We start from the raw sequence: 17,454 nt of genomic DNA, 5'->3' as shown, positions 1-17,454 counted from the left end.
CCATCTATGCCTGAAATGCCTTCCAGAACACCGAAGTTAACTTTGAATCCCCATCAGACACAATGCTCGTTGGCACCCCATGCAACCTGACTATCTCCTTCACATACTTTTTAGCCAAGACCGCTGCTCCAACAGTCTTTTTAATGGCCAGAAAATGTGCCGACTTAGTCAACTGGTCCACAATGACCCAAATAGCATCAAATGTCTTGGACATTGGCAAAACAACCACGAAGCCATAGTAATCATATCCCACTTCCACTCTGAAATGGGAAGAATCTTCAGCAATCCACCTGTTACATGATGCTCAGCCTTCACTAGCTGACACACATCACACCTCGCGACCCAGCTAGCCCCATCCTTCTTCATCCTGACCCAATGATAGTACCTCTTGAGGTCATGGTACATCTTAGTCGCTCCTGGATGAATAGAGAACATGCTCGCATGAGCCTCTCTAAGGATCTCCTGCCTCAACTCCTCATCCTTAGGCACACAAATCCGCCCATGTACCAAAATAGTACCATTAGCTGAAACCTGATACTCAGAATCAACAGCCTTAGAGGCATTCACCAGCCCCATATCATTCTCCTGAGCCAAATGCACTCTGCTCAGCAGATCTGCTCTATCAGCTGCAACCAAGCCCAATAGCTCCTGAGAAACCGCACACAAACTCAATGCACTGATCTCTCCTACCAGAGAATCCATATCCTGCTCCTGAGCCGAGGCTGCCCTCTTCCGACACAGAGCATATGCAACCAGGTTAGCCTTACTAGGGTGATAAGCAATCTCCATATCATAATCCGCCACCAGCTCCATCCACCGCCTCTGCCTCAAATTCAGCTTGCGCTGAGTAAATATATACTTCAGGCTCTTATGATCTGTAAACACTTGTACCTTTGCACCATAAATATAAGATCAACAAATCTTCAGGGCAAAAACTACATCACCCATCTCCAAGTCATGAGTACGATAGTTGTCCTCATGCTTCCGCAACTGCCGCGAAGCGTAGGCAATCACCTTCCCATGCTGCATCAATACACACCCGAAACCAACTCTGGATGCATCTATATAAACCACATAGGGTTCTCCCTGCTCAGGCAAAGCCAGAACTTGAGCAGTAGTCAACATCTCCTTCAGGCTTGCAAAGCCCTCCTCGCACTCCTGTGACCAGACAAAAGGAACATCCTTCCCTGTCAACTTAGTCATTGGACGTGCTCTACTCGCAAACCCCTGAACAAACCTCCTGTAGTAACCTGTCAACCCAAGAAAACTCCTGATCTCTGTGGCATTCTACTGTCTAGGCCAATCTCTAATAGCCTGAATCTTTTCTGGATCCACAGAAACCCCATCTGCAGACACAATGTGTCCCAGAAAACCCATCTCACGCTGCCAGAAACTACACTTAGCGAACAACTTCTGCTCACACAGCTTCTCCAGAACTGCTCTCAAATGCACTGCATGCTCCTCAGGACTCTTAGAGAAAACCAAGATATCGTCGATGATAATGGTGACAGACACGTCCAAAAACTCCTGAAACACGCTGTTCATCAATCTCATAAACGCTGCTGGTGCGTTAGTCAACCCAAACACCATCCCCACAAACTCAAAATGCCTATACCTCGTCCTAAAAGCAGTTTTCCTCACATCTGCCTCATCTATCGAGATCTCATGATAACCCGACGCCATATCTATCTTGGAGAACCAAGTAGCACCTCTCAACTGATCCATCAACTCATCGATCCTCGGAAGAGGGTACTTGTTCTTCATATTGACCCGATTGAGACCCTTGTAATCAATACACAAGCGAAAACTTGCGTTCTTCAACTGTTTCTTCAGCTCTGCCATCTCTGCTGGAGCCATCCTTTAAGGAGCCTTGGATAACAATGTCGTCCCTGATTCCAGTTCAATCGTAAAAGGATCAGACCGAGAATGTGGTAATCCCTGCAATGACTGGAACACATCCTCAAACTCCTCCACAACCTGAATACCGCTAACCGTAGACTTCCCCACTGACTCTGGCATAGATATAGTAACCAGATAAGCCTCACGTACCTTCTTGATCATCTTCCCAGCCTGAATGGCTGAGATCACAAGACTATCTAAAGTTGGTATAAAATCTGAACTTACTAAGAATTCACAAAGACAGAGTACGAGAAATTATACATGTGATCGCCCCAACACTGGTTCCACCAGTCTCTGCAGTCGCGTAAACTCGTGGCGCCTGCTCAATCCGTGCCGCCTGCTGCCGTCCTGGCTGCACCTGCTGCAACACTGCCACTGCTACCGGCTGCAACTTGGGACACAAGGGCCTGATGTGCCCTGGCTCCCTGCAATGATAGTATACATGAGCTGCTGCCGTCGCAGCACTCCTTTTGGGACAACTAGCAACCTTGTGATCCTTGCTCCCACAACCGAAGCAACTCCCACCACTTGACCTCTGCGTAGCCTCCCATCTCCTCTTGGTTCCTTGCGCAGGCTTGCCACCCTTGCTAGAACCTCCTTAATGCTGAGCCTTACTAGGCTGAACTGTTGGGCTAGCCACCACTGATTGTGCCTGGATATCCTCCTCGATCCATGCTGCAGTCTCAACCAGCTCTGCACGCGTAGCATAACTCTGCCCTCTACAGTGGACCCTCAAATTATCACGTAGAGCCCTCAAAAAACATCCTGATCTGAGCCTCCTCAGACTCCATATCCCGACCGCCATACCTCAGAAGTCGACTGAACTCCAAGTCAAGCTCCCACACTGACCGAGTCCCCTGAGCTAGCTGAAGGAATTGTACCTCCAACCTATCTAGTGCCTTTTTAGGAAAATACTTGCGGTTGAACTCCAAGACGAAGTCAGCCCAAGACATCTCCCTCTTCACCCTCTTAGCAGCCACAGAACCCCACCACAACTGAGCATCCCCAGTAAGGTTGTGAACCGCTATATCAACCCAAAACTCTTGAGAAAATCTGAGAGACTAAAAGATATGTTCCACTCTCGTCCTTCACGCATTCGCCACAGTAGGATCAATATCTCCCGAAAAATGCTCGGTACCAATACAACCCATCTCTCTCAGCATGTTGTTATAACGAGAATGAACCCCTACATCCGCAGCCACTGGCTGCTGCACCTCCGCTGCCACTGGCGGCACTGCTTGTGCATGCGCCGGTACCACAGCCGGTGACCGCGCTAACAACTGTGTCAGAAAACCCGCAAGGTCGACACCCGCAAGGTCGATATGCAATCCCAAACATCACAATAGAAACCTAGTGAACCCAAACCTGGAACCGTAAGGGCTCTGATACCAAACCGAAACGACACGAACCGTTTTTTTTTATAAATAAAATAATAATAGTAAATGAACTATAACTAGTGGTCTCATACCCACTAGCCACCTAACCACAATCACAACCAACAACGGAAATAACCAATACCAATATCCAATAAAAATCCAATTAAAAACCAATATTATAAGTATATCAATTCCAATAACCAAACATCGGGGAAACATAGAACCAGGCATCCTAACAATGTTATAATGACCCAACTCTAGCAACCTAGCAATACCAAACAACAACCAATCGAGTCCCTAGAATATCCTCCTCTTCATTGCCTTGATTCCACGATCACACTTTGCCTTTACCTGCACCACAAACACAAATTGAGATGCATGAGTATTTGATAAACACTCAGTGAGGCAATCCTCCCATCTACTGGGCTATACACACAAGCAATAAGATCTCTCATGCCACAAACAACAACAAAAAAAACAAACAAGGAACATGCACAAGTGCCCCGACACAATCCGGTTACTGTCAGAAGGGTGTCGACTAACACTGGACATCTGGTGTCGACCTCCGAAACTCGCCTCCAAACTTCTCCTTTTTGTCCCACACGATCCCTGAAACGAATCCATGCCCGAGGAGCTACGAAAAAAGTCACAAACAACCAACAAAAACAACCAAACAACACACAATATCACAGAAACAGAGATCTTAGCTTAGATAAGCCATGGGCATTGATGTGAGAACTGCACATGAGACGCGGCCGGGAACACTCGCACTAGACCCGGACACCAACGAAACACTTTATCACCCGCGGGAAAACTCGGAGCCAGCATGCCGAGGATCACTCCCGGTGCAACCAAGAGGAGCAAGAGCTCATCCAGGCCTTCCAAGCAAAGGATCAACCACTTCGTCCAAGCCTTCATCGAAAAAGACCAAGAGATTGACTCGGCCAAGGCAACCATCGGCGAGACCGTCCGTAAGGCCTTCCTCCTTACCCAAGGATGAGGGTACCAAATACGGTAGGATCATGAGGTTTACCGGAGAAGGTTTTAACGAGGCGACGAGTCCTACCGCACAATGTCGTGTTTAACACAAGGACGCATGCAACGCCACGTTTAACATCGGTGACGTGGCAATCCGCACTCGGCCTAAGGACGCAGCCCTTCTTTTGTCTTTTTCCTTTAAACTTTGCGTTTTGAACTTATCTAGAGTTTTCCCTTGTGAACGTTGGAATAATGTAACGTGTGTGGCCTTGTTTAAACCACATAGAGGGCAACCTGTTCGCCATCTATGTAGGCGCGTCAAGGGCAACGTGTGCGGACCATAGCGAGTCCACGTGTCCCTAGTCCCCTCTAAACCCTTACACTATTTAAACTCCCAACACCCCTAGCTTAGACTCTTTAGACTTGAATGAAATTATAATTTTCCAAAGAGTGAATCTTTGCTTCTTGTCTCAACCCTCTTTCTCGCAACAAAGTCCGGGACTTGGCCTGAAAGAAACCCTAGAAGGATCGATCTGGGATCGCTCTTCTTCTAGTCGATATACGATGCTCACCACCGCTCGTTTACACCGCCGGTTCAATCCATACCGCCTCCCGCACACGGCGTTCTTTGATCGTTAGTTGTGTCCCACTTTGACTCCATCATCCTCTAGAGAACCGAGGTCGAGTTTCTTACTCGGTTCGCTAGCCACCGTCCGTACTCCTCGGTCCGTCTGTCCGCTACCGCGTTCAGCCGTCCGTACCATCGATTTCACACCACCTTCCGTTCTATTCTGTATTCGACCCGTCCATTTCCCCTCAAATCTTGTCTCCATAACTCATCCTCTCTCTACTTTCATCCCACCTTCCTTTGTCCGAGAAAAGTACATGCCTTTCTGTCCGTCCAACGACGTACAACTCCGTCCGAGCCTCTAGGCCATCCGGCGGTTCCTTATTTGCGTATTTAGCGTCGCCTAGATCCGGTAGTACCACCGTTAGCTCGCTTTTTTCTGTTCTTGACTAGGACGCGGTAGATCTATAAAGTATAGTGGCTTGTCTCTAGTTTGTGTTGTGGTCCCAAAAGTTTTACTTTTTGTGGACGCGTTTACTCACGAATATTCGTTTTGTTTGAACGAGGTACGTGACTTACTCGGCCAGCACATCATGTACGGACCAAGTCCACGACATCGTTCGAGAACCGTCTCCCAATCGTGATATCAACCGTCTGTGACTCGAAGTCTGTTCGAGTCATAAATTGTTGGAGTTTACCATCCACCCATCGACCCCAAGCACCGTACCACTGTCAGTCCGTACGAACACCGTCCGTACCACAGACGCTATAGACGCACAACAACATCCGGAGATTCCGTTACCACTGCTGGAGATCGGTGCCACCTTAACGGCCCTTCGCAACGGCATAGAACAACTAGTCGAACAAATGGTATGACTTGAACTCGCCAACCCTCCGAGAGAAGATCCATCGGCCGTACGGCGACAAAGACAAGAACCGGCACAATGTGACCAGTCCAGCGACGAGTATAAGCCACATTCGAGGCAACATTACCGTCGCGGTAACTGGTACGAAGAAGCTCCATGTCCGATTGAGCCAGGAGACAAATTGTCAGCTCCGACCTTCGCTGGCAAGTCCCACCCCGAGGCGTACCTAGACTGGGAGAGCCGAATGGATCACATCTTTTCTTGTTACAACTACCCAGTTACAACTACCCAGAGATACGCAAGATTTCTTATGCCGTTGCACAATTCACCGACTATGCGGTCACATGGTGGGAACGCCTGGTTGCTGAACAGCGTCGCAACAATGACCGGCCTATTGCCACTTGGGAGGTCGTGAAAGCCATTGTGAGGCGTTGCTATGTCCCACCGCTCTATAACCGCAAGCTCCAAAAGAAATTTCGGAGACTCACTCAAGGATCACGGTCCGTTAAGGAATACTACGAGGAGTTCGAGCACTTAAGCAACCAGCTCCAAGTAGAGGATACCAAGGAGTCCCTCATGGCCCTGTTTCTCGATGGCTTACAAGACCGGATTGCGCGCAAGGTTGATCGCCAACCGTACCAAGGATTTGAGGAATTATTGCTTCTTTCAATGCAATAGAGACCCAAATTAAGAAGAAGCAAGCAACCACGAGCCGGACCCGAACCCAAGGTGTTCCTAACTGGTCGCGAAACGCATCGCCATCCAACCGGCCACAAGAGAAGTCTAAAGCGGCCATCGTCGACTCGCGAGTCAAGCCCAAGGAACTGACCAGGGATAACCGACAAGATCCTCGCAAGACGACCAACGACGTGCAGAGCTGGGACATCATTTGTTACAAATGCCAAGGCCGAGGCCATTATGCCCATGACTGTCCGAACGCCCGTACCATGATCATCACCGAGTCCGGAGAGCTCGAGTCCGAAGGAGAAATGACCGAGGGACAAGACCAAGATGTGGCGGACATGGAAGAGGCCATAGCCGAACCTGACGATGGGGAACTTCTGATGATCAAAAGCATCCTCAACACCAGCCACGAGCCGGATGACTCTAACCAGCGCGACAACATATTTCACACGCGATGCACGGTGAGCGGGAAGGTATGTGGCTTGATCATTGACGGAGGCTCTTGCATGAATGTAGCGAGCTCCACCATGGTCAAGAAACTTTCTTTACCAACCACATGCCATCCCAAGCCCTATAAGTTTAAGTGGTTAGACGATAAGATCGTGATACGCGTGAAGGACCAAGTCCGCGTGCCATTTAGTGTCGGACCGTACAAGGACCAAGTCCTATATGATGTAGTACCGATGCAAGCTAGCCACCTCTTGTTAGGTAGACCATGGCAGTTTGATAAGGGAACATCGCATTGCGGCCGCACCAACCAGTATACATTTGTACACGATAACAAACGTATAAGTCTAAAACCCTTAACTCCAACACAAGTTAGGGAAATGCAAATGAAGCTGTCTAAAGATTCGGACCCTAAAATGAATTTCCTAATTCAGTCAAGTGACGTTAGAAAGTCCATTAGGGACTCCAACCAAGTCTTATTGATGGTTTTTAGAGATTTGTTGGTTGAAGGAACAGGTGGCTTAGAGGAGACACTTCCGGACAACATCAAGGACGTTTTAGGAGATACACGGACGTGTTCCCGGATGAACTGTCCAAAGGCTTACCACCACTCAAGGGAATTGAGCACCAGATCGACTTGGTTCCCGGAGCACAACTGCCAAACCGTCCCGCGTACCGAGTGAATCCGGATGAAGCCAAGGAGTTAGAGCAACAAGTGTCCGAGCTCATGTCCCAAGGCTATGTCCGAGAAAGCCTTAGCCCATGTGTCGTCTCCGTCCTGCTTGTTACGAAGAAAGACGGATCATGGCGCATGTGCGTCGACTGCCGGGCTGTAAACAACATCACAAGCAAGTACCGACACCCGATTCCGCGACTAGACAACATGTTGGACTAGCTGAGAGGTTCGACCATTTTCTCCAAGATCAACCTCAAAAGTGGTTACCACCAAGTGATAATGAAGGAAGGAGATGAATGGAAAACCGCCTTCAAAACCAAGCAAGGTTTGTACGAATGGTTGGTTATGCCATTCAGTTTAAGTAACGCACCCTTATGCAATTAATGAACCACGTTTTGAGAGAATTTATCAAGTATAAGAAAGGAAAGGAGAACATCATAGCCGATGCCCTTTCCCGGAGACACGCCTTGATCACCACAATGGACGCCAAAGTATTGGGGTTCGAGAACATTAAGGACGCGTACGCAGAGGATGCAGAGTTTGGGGAATGTTTCAAGAACTTTGGCAAGGGCAACTATGCAGAGTTCTATGTGTATGAGGGCTATTTATTCAAAGGTCAGCGCCTTTGCATCCCAGCCGGTTCTATCCCCAACCTATTGATCCGAGAAGCGCATAGTGGGGGTCTGACCAGACATTTTGGCGTGGCCAAAACTCTAGCCATGCTACAAGAGCACTTCTTCAGGCCAAGGATGCAGAGCATGGTCGAGAAGCATTTCGGCCAGTGCGTAGTGTGCCAAGCCTCCAAATCCACCACTCATCCCCACGGACTCTACACCCCGTTACCGGTCCCGACAGGTCCTTGGGTCTACTTGTCCATGGACTTTGTCCTCAGATTGCCACCCATACACCGGAAGGACACCATTTTTGTAGTGGTCGATCGTTTCTCCAAAATGGCCCACTTCATCCCATGCACAAGAGCAACGACGCAGTGCACTTAGCCAACTTGTTCTTTAGCCATGTGGTCCGTTTTCACGGCCTTCCCTGGACGATCATCTCGGACCAGGAACCAAAATTCCTTGGTCACTTCTGGCGTACTTTGTTGAAGAAACTGAGAACAAAGTTACTCTATTCTACCGCCGCACACCCTCAAACTGACGGACAGACCAAAGTCGTCAACCGGACCCTTGGTGTGTTACTACGTACGACTATTGCGAGCAACAAAGGGACTTGGTTAGAATGCATCCCACTCATCGAGTTTGCTTACAACCAAGCGGTTCATTCAACCACCAAGAAGTCACCGTTCAAGGTCGCCTATGGGTTCAACCCATTGACCCCGATGGAGTTGTTACCATTACCTCCGGACGAGACCAAATGCCAAGACGGAGCCACTAAGGCCAAACTAGTCAAACGTCTGCACGAAGAAGTCCGATCCAACATTGAGAGGAGGAACGAACAATATGCCCATTACGCCAACAAAGGACGCAAGCAAATGCTCTTCCAACCTGGCGAATGGGTGTGGCTACACCTTCGGCCGGAAAGGTTCGCCTAGAAAAGGAAGGACAAACTCAGCCTGCGGGGCGACGGACCCTTCCAGATCGTCGAGAAGATCAACGACAACGCCTATCGACTTGAGCTGCTCGATGAGTACCACACATCAACATCGTTTAATGTTAATGATCTTGTTCCGTTTGATGCAGGTGATGACGAAGATGTTTTGGGGACAAAACGTTCACAAGGGGGAGGGATCAATGTGATCACCGGACCGGAGACGCGGCCACGAACACTCGCACTAGACCCGGACACCAACGGAACACTTGTATCACCCGCGGGACAACTCGGAGCCAGCATGCCGAGGATCACTCCCGGTGAAACCACGCGGAGCAAGAGCTCATCCAGGACTTCCAAGCAAAGGATCAACCACTCCTTCCAAGCCTTCGTCCAAGAAGACCAAGAGATTGACTCGGTCAAGGCAACCATCGGCGAGACCGTCCGTACGGCCTTCGTCCTTACCCAAGGATGAGGGTACCAAAGACGGTAGGATGCACTCACCTTAGCCAAACAATGAGATACTTCACTCGCGACCTTCCGTTTTCCTGAGACCTTTAAAATACCTGTCCTTTGTCTTACTCGAGACCGTTCGGTTTCCAGACACCGGCAACAAAGCAGAACTTCCCGAATTAAGAAGACTGCGAGACAACTAGATTGTCACCAAAGCAACACATAGAGTTCTCCGCTTGACAGCTATGAACTGAAGTTGGGGGTGGGGGTGGGGGTGGGGGAATACTGTTAGGGGTGGATCCACATCCCTAAACAAAGCCCAATCAGAAAACATCTTCTAAGGCCCAAGTAGCTACCTAAAAGGAAGGGAAGGCATTTCGGTCCTTCCGGCTGACTTAGCGACACAATTATCTATAAATACGGACATACGGTTCTCAGAAAAGGAGATTTGCAAAAAAAAGAGAAAAGAGAACGATTTCGAAGACGACAAGCAATCGACTGCTCACTCGTCCAAGCCTAAAGGTCGATGAGCTCATAGCTCGTCATTTGTCTTTCTGGTTATCACTTTAACTCGTGTATTCCATTTTGTAACCCGACTTTTTGTGCTCCGACACCGAATTATAAAAAGAATTTTGACTCCTTTTCACCAAACTAAACTCTTTAATTGTGACCGATTTGGACATCAACATCATATATATCAATGCAGTTATAAATAACATTTAACGGACCGTATAATAAATTTTATGCTGCTTCTCACTGAGTGAAATGGAAAATTGGTTAACTTTCTTTCTTTGTCTGCACAAACTTTTAAAATCTTCAACAATTATTAAAAAGTTTGCTTTTAACAAAAATATCCAAATCTTTATTTTTTAATCTAAAACTGCACGCCATCAATTGACACAAATAATTACGACTAGTAAACCGACACTAATTTTGATATGAATTTAATTGAACTGGCAATACAAATTTTGACACTAATTTTATTATGATTTCTTTAACCGACCAAAAATTGGAGCCGAACTATGTATTTTCTAGCTAATTCAAGTTAAAATTTGGCTCAAAATAATTAAGTATTTATAATTCTATTAAATTTTGATAAAGTATGTATTTTAATTAGTGAAAATGTGTTAAAATGACATTTGTTGTGTACACCGAGAAAGTATGTTTTTTTTTGTGTGTGATAAATTCTTCATTATGTGTAGGTGGACAAAATACCGACCCGAAATACTCGTATTGGAACCAAACCGAAAAAACCTAATTCGGATTGGGAGTAGATATTATACAATATATTAGTTGGATCTTGAATGCCTATACTTTTGGGTATCAGTTCGGATCGGATAATATCCGAGACCCATTTAGTACCCATATCTATCCAAACCTAGTATATATCTACATATTCCCCCCATGAAGAATCGAAATTGAGACTGTTAAGAATCATGTGTTGATCAGTTCTTCTCCATTACCTATATCTGCGGGAGATTTTTTTCTCCTATATAAATTCTGCAATTCACAATCTTTCAACCTGGATTCTCTAAATTTCTTCTCTTCATCTCCGGGCTCTTTGCTTTCCGAAACGTCTATGACTCATTCAAAGGTTATTCTCTTTTATCTTGATGTTTGGTTTAAAAATAGGAGTTCATTTGATTGTTGAAGAATCTGCATTTGTTGGTTTAATTCAATGATTGATTGATTTTTAGACTGTATATAAGAATCTGGATGTGTTAATTTATTTCAGCGATTCATAAATTGATTCTTAGAGTTAGAGTATTAGATGCTTTGGTCTCTGTTTCTTGTAATGAGGATATTAAAGGTTTCACATTGAAAACTTTAACCCAGACAAGAATCATAGCCAAGGTTATGTCTAGTTCTTCTCTTCCTTCTTCAGATTCTCTTCTTTCTTTCTTATTTAACCTCGTCAAGAAACAGAGAAAAGAATGGAATAAAGGAAGAAGCTTTAACTATTAGGATTTGTATTACCTCCATTTGTATTGCCTCCATATGTCTAGTGTTGTTTGAACCATCTTCTCAATCACAATACTATAAAAGCTGCACCTTTGGAACACCGCATCCAAAGATTGCAGACCAAGATAAATAGTGAACCAAACCACTTGGTGAATTAGATTAAATCTTGGGAAGAACAAACACATGAGATTTCTGAATCAATTTTACATGAGAGAGTTAACTGACTGTATAATTGGTTACGGTCGCTAACTGGATTTCCATCGGTGTCCTTCACTGACTGTATAAAAAAATACACAACAAAGTTACATTACCATTCATCATAAATCATATCAAGGAATATACATTGTAGAATACAAGCCAACCTTAGATACTGTAACAAACTTAAAACACACGAAGAACAATCATTTATACTGTAACACGCTGAACTTGAAAAAAATCATCTAGCCACATGTTATATATGTCGAGACTAGCGATTTTTAAATTAGCAGAGGATTAACAAAAAGCAACAACAATACCATCGATTCACCTTGGTAAAAGCCTCAAAAAGTCTCAATATCATTCACGAAAGAAAAAGCTTAACAAGATTTCACCTGTTAACATGCTTGATGGCGAAGAGATGGAAAGGAACAACTCAAAAAAATATTTTGTTAGTATCAATTTAGTGATATTGAGATGGATTTGTATCAAAATATATCAACATAAACAATATCAAAACTAACGACAGCTGAGAGACGGCTTCGAAGACAATGATAAAGCCAAGAGGAGTTAGTCTTTGTCTAATTGTGTAGATATGATATATCTTATTTCTCCTGTTTTAAACCTATAATTCTTTTACCCATTTTATAAGGTCATTGTCTTGGCAAGATTGATGTTTTTTTTTTTCAAAGCTTGGCTATAGTTTTGTTTCTTTTTCACTCTTTAAAAAGCTGAGAGATAAGGCTGAGTGCAACAATGTTTGAACTAATCCTCCACATCTCTATTAAACTTTTAGTGGTGGTTTTTTTGTTTGGTTTATTTGGTTGGTGGCGTACCTAATTTCAAAAGCTGAGAGATAACGCTGAGTACAACAACGTATGAACTAATCCTCCACATCTCCACACCACCAAACAAATAAACCAAACAAACAAACTGAACTTGAAAAAATCATCCAGCCACATATTATATATGTCAGGACTAGCGATTCTTAAATTAGGAGAGGGTTAACAAAAAAACAACAACAATACCATTGATTCACCGTGGTAAAAGCCTCAAAAAGTATCAATATCATTCCGGAACACTAGTAAATTTATATCATAAGTTAAATTTTTTGCTACAAAAAAAAATTAATAACAAATAAAATCTATAAATTGTTACAAATTAGTGACAAAATTTAAGTTAATAGTTATTGTAGCTAATTAGTTACTAAGTGTACCTATATAGTGACAAATAGTAACATACATAATTTGTAGAAAAATGTTACATATTTAGTGACATAAAATTTTGCAACACTATGACACACAAATTTAAATGTAGCAAATTGGTAACATTTTCCTCGGTCTTAAAACACCAGTGACCTAAAATTTGTTTTTTCCCAGATTAAAATTAAGGCAATCTGTTTCGAGAGAGTGGGAGATGAGATTTCCGTGGTCCTGACCTGAGGAAGAAGATGAGAGAGAGACTCGCAATCTTTCAGATCGGAGAAACTTTAGTCAGCTAGGAGCATTTCAACAGGATCCTCCTCCAACCTAAATTCAAAATCACCAGCTCCGCCTTGTTCCTCCACCGTGACCGTGACCTTCGGAATATGCGACTGATTTCATCTCTTTCTCGTCTTCTAAAACATTACCGGAGTTCTCTCCATCGCTCGCGGCCGTGTCCCGTGCTCCTTCATCGTAACACCAGCCATAGACGTATTCTTCTTCTTCTTCTCTCTGGTTTTCAATTAATTAAATCATATGGGTTTCGTAAACTCTTGATCTTTGATTTGTAAAGTTTCATTAATGGGTTATATGGAGGAGCAGTCACATCAATTGTAGAGAGACTATCGATTAGGTTAATTTACTTAAGCCATATCTTTCTCTTTCTTTCTTCTTCTTCTCCGACTTTGAGTATATTGGCGATGGAGAGGAGGAGCCGGCAATTGCAGTGGCCAATCGTGAAAGAGATCAGTTTGCCATTACAAAGGTAACTCCGACGATGGTTCTTCTTTGAAGCCTTCTCTCCTCAGCTCTCTTTCATGTTTGATTTTGTTCTCTCTTAAATCCGACTTGTTTTGAATCCGACTGAGTGTTCTTTAGCAAACGGTCGAGTGTGTGCTCGAGTCCATTGTCGAATGATTGCTTTCCTCCTCTTTTGAGCCTTATTCCCTTGCTAGATGTCCCTTTTTGATCACAACTTCTCCTTTGTGCTTCCAAAATACCTAATTCACCTGTTTATGGACACAAATATGCAAATGCAATGCAAATTCTATCCAAATGCATAAACTGAGAATAAAAGACATAAATGTGCTAAAACTAACTCTAAACAATACAAAACAGGAGATAAATGCATGCTAAAAGATGGTAAAATATAGAGTTATCAATTCCCCCAAATTTAGTCTTTGCTTGCCCTCAAGCAAACAATCATGACATAAGAAGGAAGAGAAGTTTGAAGATGGGAACTCATAAACAAAGAGCAATACCAAAGGATTCAAACCATAGTACTTAAATGCAATTCAACGGTGCAAAGAATCAGTCAAAGTGTTTACAAATATTTTCCTAAGCTTATCACAGTGCACCATTCTAGTTCAACTCCTATCTATTAGTAAAGACTTACAATCCCATTTAACATCTCTTTCACATTCATTAAAGTGTTTGGTGTAACCTTGCAAATGGAACATGAATCAAGCTCAATTGGTTGAAAGGTAAGGCTTTTGAAGGTAGGCTGATAATTGTGTTTTTAGGGTGATTAACTCTCAAACAAGAAGGAATACTAGACAGTTGCGAAACCAATCTAAGACTAAGAACAATTTAGGCATACAAAGCTTAGCTCTTGATGTTCTACCCACCTAGAAGCTTTTCTACCCTTTTCTCATCCTTCTTTTCTTTATTTTCAACCCAAAAACTCAAACTTTGATCTCTTGAACCCCTTTTTGTAACTTCTGGTCTTATTCTTTTTGTATATCTCTAAGGCTACTGTTTATTTTAAACACTAGCTCCTTCTCTTTCTTATTCTTTCTTTGTTATACTCCCAATCTTATTTGACTTTTCTTTACTCTTTTATTTTTGATTCTAGGAGATTATAACAATACTTTCTATACCTTTTCTTTGAGACTTAGACCTTATAACCAAACTTAACCTTAGAGACCTTTCTTTTCTTTTCTTTTGACCAAGTAAACCTTTCTTTCCCTTCTTATTCTCTCTTGTTCCCAAACCTGAACCCAAATCAACATTCTAACCACCTATTTCTTTCAAAAACAATCTTATTAGCTATTTCTAATGATTCCAAACCTAGCTAAAGCAAGAGCCAGTTCTTTGTCGTTCTCAATACTCTCAAGATTCCACATCCTATAGCATTATCAACAAAGAGACCTCACTAAAAAAAATTCAGTACAAGGCTTGAAAGAAAAGGCTGGGGTTTCAAGGTATGACAAGAGATTGGGTTAAATGAATAGAGTGGTAAAAAGAGAATGTTAACCCAATTCAAAGTTCCATGAGCTAGCATTCATAATCCATAAGCAAGATATTTAATGATCAGATTAAAGTCCAATATTATAGAGATGCAAAAAAAATGTTCAAGCAAGTTCACACAAGAAGGAGATGCTTTCAAATGACACAATGCTTTAAACATAGATTTTTCATTTTTTTCCAAAGACTGAACTAGCAACAAAGACAATCCTAGAATGCAATGCAACTACATGAACACTCTGTTTTTGTAAAGATTTTTTTGAAAAAAATTCAAATTTGTATGGTTTTTCTATGCCTTAGATGCAATGCAGAAGCTTGTATGATTATGCTAAAAATTTGAATTAAGAAAACAGAAAACAACATCAAATGTCATCTCAAACCCTCCCCCAAACTTAAATTACACAGTCCCTTGTGTAAGAGAAATTTGAAAGAGGATTTAAGAATCCATAAACAAGATAAAAACATGGAATGCAAGGGTATAGACAATGATTTGGTAAAAGTAGTACCTCAAGGCTGCTGGAGAAGGGGGAACTCGATCTCATACCTGGACAAGCACTCGGTCGAGTAAGCTGGTCGAGTTGGTCTCCGATCCTTCCTTTCTTCCTCTAATTAAACTCTCTTGCTTCCCTGACCACCAAAACACTAAAACAAGATCAAAATAACCAAAACTTAAACCAATATATACTAGGATACCATAGGGACTTCCTCCCTAGTGAGCTTGTTTAAAGTCTCTAAGCTTGTCTTGACATTCTTTAATGCTATGAGAGGTCATAGAGAGGTGATGAGGTCCCCTCTCTTCCCATAGAACAAAGTAGAGAGTAACCGAACTTAATCTATCACATCTTGAAATCTTAAATGTAGCAAAACATATCCCAATTGGCAACGGCGCCAAATTGATACTAGGATTTTTGTGTCTCTATCCTAGTAGGTTCAATTAACCTTATGCATTGTAGTACTTAAGGTGTCAATCCAAATGGGATTATGCTAATCACAAAAGATGCAATCAAGATAGTACAAGTTAAGCCAATTCAGATATGGGGGTGGTATCTATCAACCTAATGAAGCAGAAATGAAAATGCAGCAATCAAAACAACTTAAAGAAATACTAAGCAGAAATTAAGCTACTAAACAAGTGCAATAAACAAGACTAAGCAGAATTAACTAATAAGCAGAAGTAACAAGAGAAAACTAGAAAAGAGCAGAGCATAAATAAGAAAATAAACTGGAGCTCGACCTAGCACTCGATCGAGCATGGTATGAACCAAGGTCGAGTGCATGGACGAGTGATGCAGAACAGAAGATTAAACTTAAAACTAAAAGCAGAAACAATAAAGCAGAAAAAGACAAGTAATTAAATGCAAGAAACAGAAGCAAACAAGTAGCAAATAGATCCTAAGGATGGGAATTATTGGTTGGTATTAAACTTAATCTATCTAGGTTGCTTAACAAAACTCAAGCAACAAAGAGCTAATCCTTAGACAATGATCTTAAGGGCTTACCAATCCACTCTCATGACAGAGGTAATCAAGTTTAGTAACATCCTAACCCAACTCTCATTGGTGAAACCATACTAAACAGGCTTTAAGAATCAGATCATTAATGTCAAAAATCACTTTAAACATCTAATCTCTTAGCATGCTTCATGATAATCTCAAGACTTAGCCTTATCTAGCAACTTAGACATTGGTGTGATGCTAAGAAGCTTAAGATCTATCCTTACCTTCTCAGTATAAGAATAGCATAGAGCATATCTAATCTAGAAAGGATTTTATGGAATTCAAGCTTAAACAATCCTAAACAAACTATGTTCTCTACCAACCTAACCCATCCTTAAGAATCTATCTCTACTCAGAATCTAATAAATGAGATGTAAGAACACAAACCCAGAAAATGATGAAACAGAGATAATCATAAAGATGATGATAAAATAAGCAACTTTGTAGAAGAAATCAAATGAAAATACTTTAAGGATCAAAAGTTATGAAGATTACAATTTTTGGTGGCTAGACCTAAAAAAACGAGCTTGTTCTGTGGCCAGAGTTAAGAGACCTATTTATAGAAAAGAAGAGAAGCCCTAGTTAGCTAGGAAACAAAATAGAGAGGCGGCTCACAACTCGACCATGTGCTCGGTCGAGTGCATGGTCGAGTGACCTCTTCTTCTGCTTCTTCTAACGGTCGAGTCCTCGATCTGGGATGATATCTGTTCAGTAAATTCGGAATAACCTTTGCACGATAACTCCGATCGGCCTGAGACCACCGGCATTGGAAAGCTAACTCGGTTTTCCACAACTTTTGTGAAGAACTTGGAAGCTTAATGTCAACGGAAGATCTTTATTCGGGTCGATCTTTGAGGGAC

The 17,454-nt window shown here is 42.8% G+C and overlaps 1 protein-coding gene across 1 annotated transcript; it reads right to left on the bottom strand.

The window, feature by feature from the left end:
- Positions 347–1,842, bottom strand: LOC109126877 (RNA-directed DNA polymerase homolog). Its single transcript, XM_019230767.1, has 3 exons — positions 1,393–1,842; positions 508–648; positions 347–367 (listed from the first exon to the last, which is right to left on the bottom strand). The coding sequence occupies exons 1-3, from the start codon at positions 1,840–1,842 to the stop codon at positions 347–349; spliced, it is 612 nt and encodes a 203-aa protein (XP_019086312.1).

Source organism: Camelina sativa, chromosome 10 (assembly GCF_000633955.1).
Source record: "Camelina sativa cultivar DH55 chromosome 10, Cs, whole genome shotgun sequence".
NCBI lineage: Eukaryota > Viridiplantae > Streptophyta > Magnoliopsida > Brassicales > Brassicaceae > Camelina > Camelina sativa.
This window is presented reverse-complemented; position numbering and strand designations above follow the sequence as displayed.

What these genes read in the sequence shown, in the direction of transcription:
- LOC109126877 (XM_019230767.1), bottom strand. Translation starts at nt 1,842, where the DNA reads ATGGCAGAGCTGAAGAAACAGTTGAAGAACGCAAGTTTTCGCTTGTGT. An exon ending in AGTTGTTCGCTAAGTGTAGT is followed by an intron (nt 649 to 1,392) that starts TTCTGGCAGCGT and finishes GCGGTTTCTCAG; the next exon opens with GAGCTATTGGGCTTGGTTGC. An exon ending in CAGCTAATGGTACTATTTTG is followed by an intron (nt 368 to 507) that starts GTACATGGGCGG and finishes TCATTGGGTCAG; the next exon opens with GATGAAGAAGGATGGGGCTA.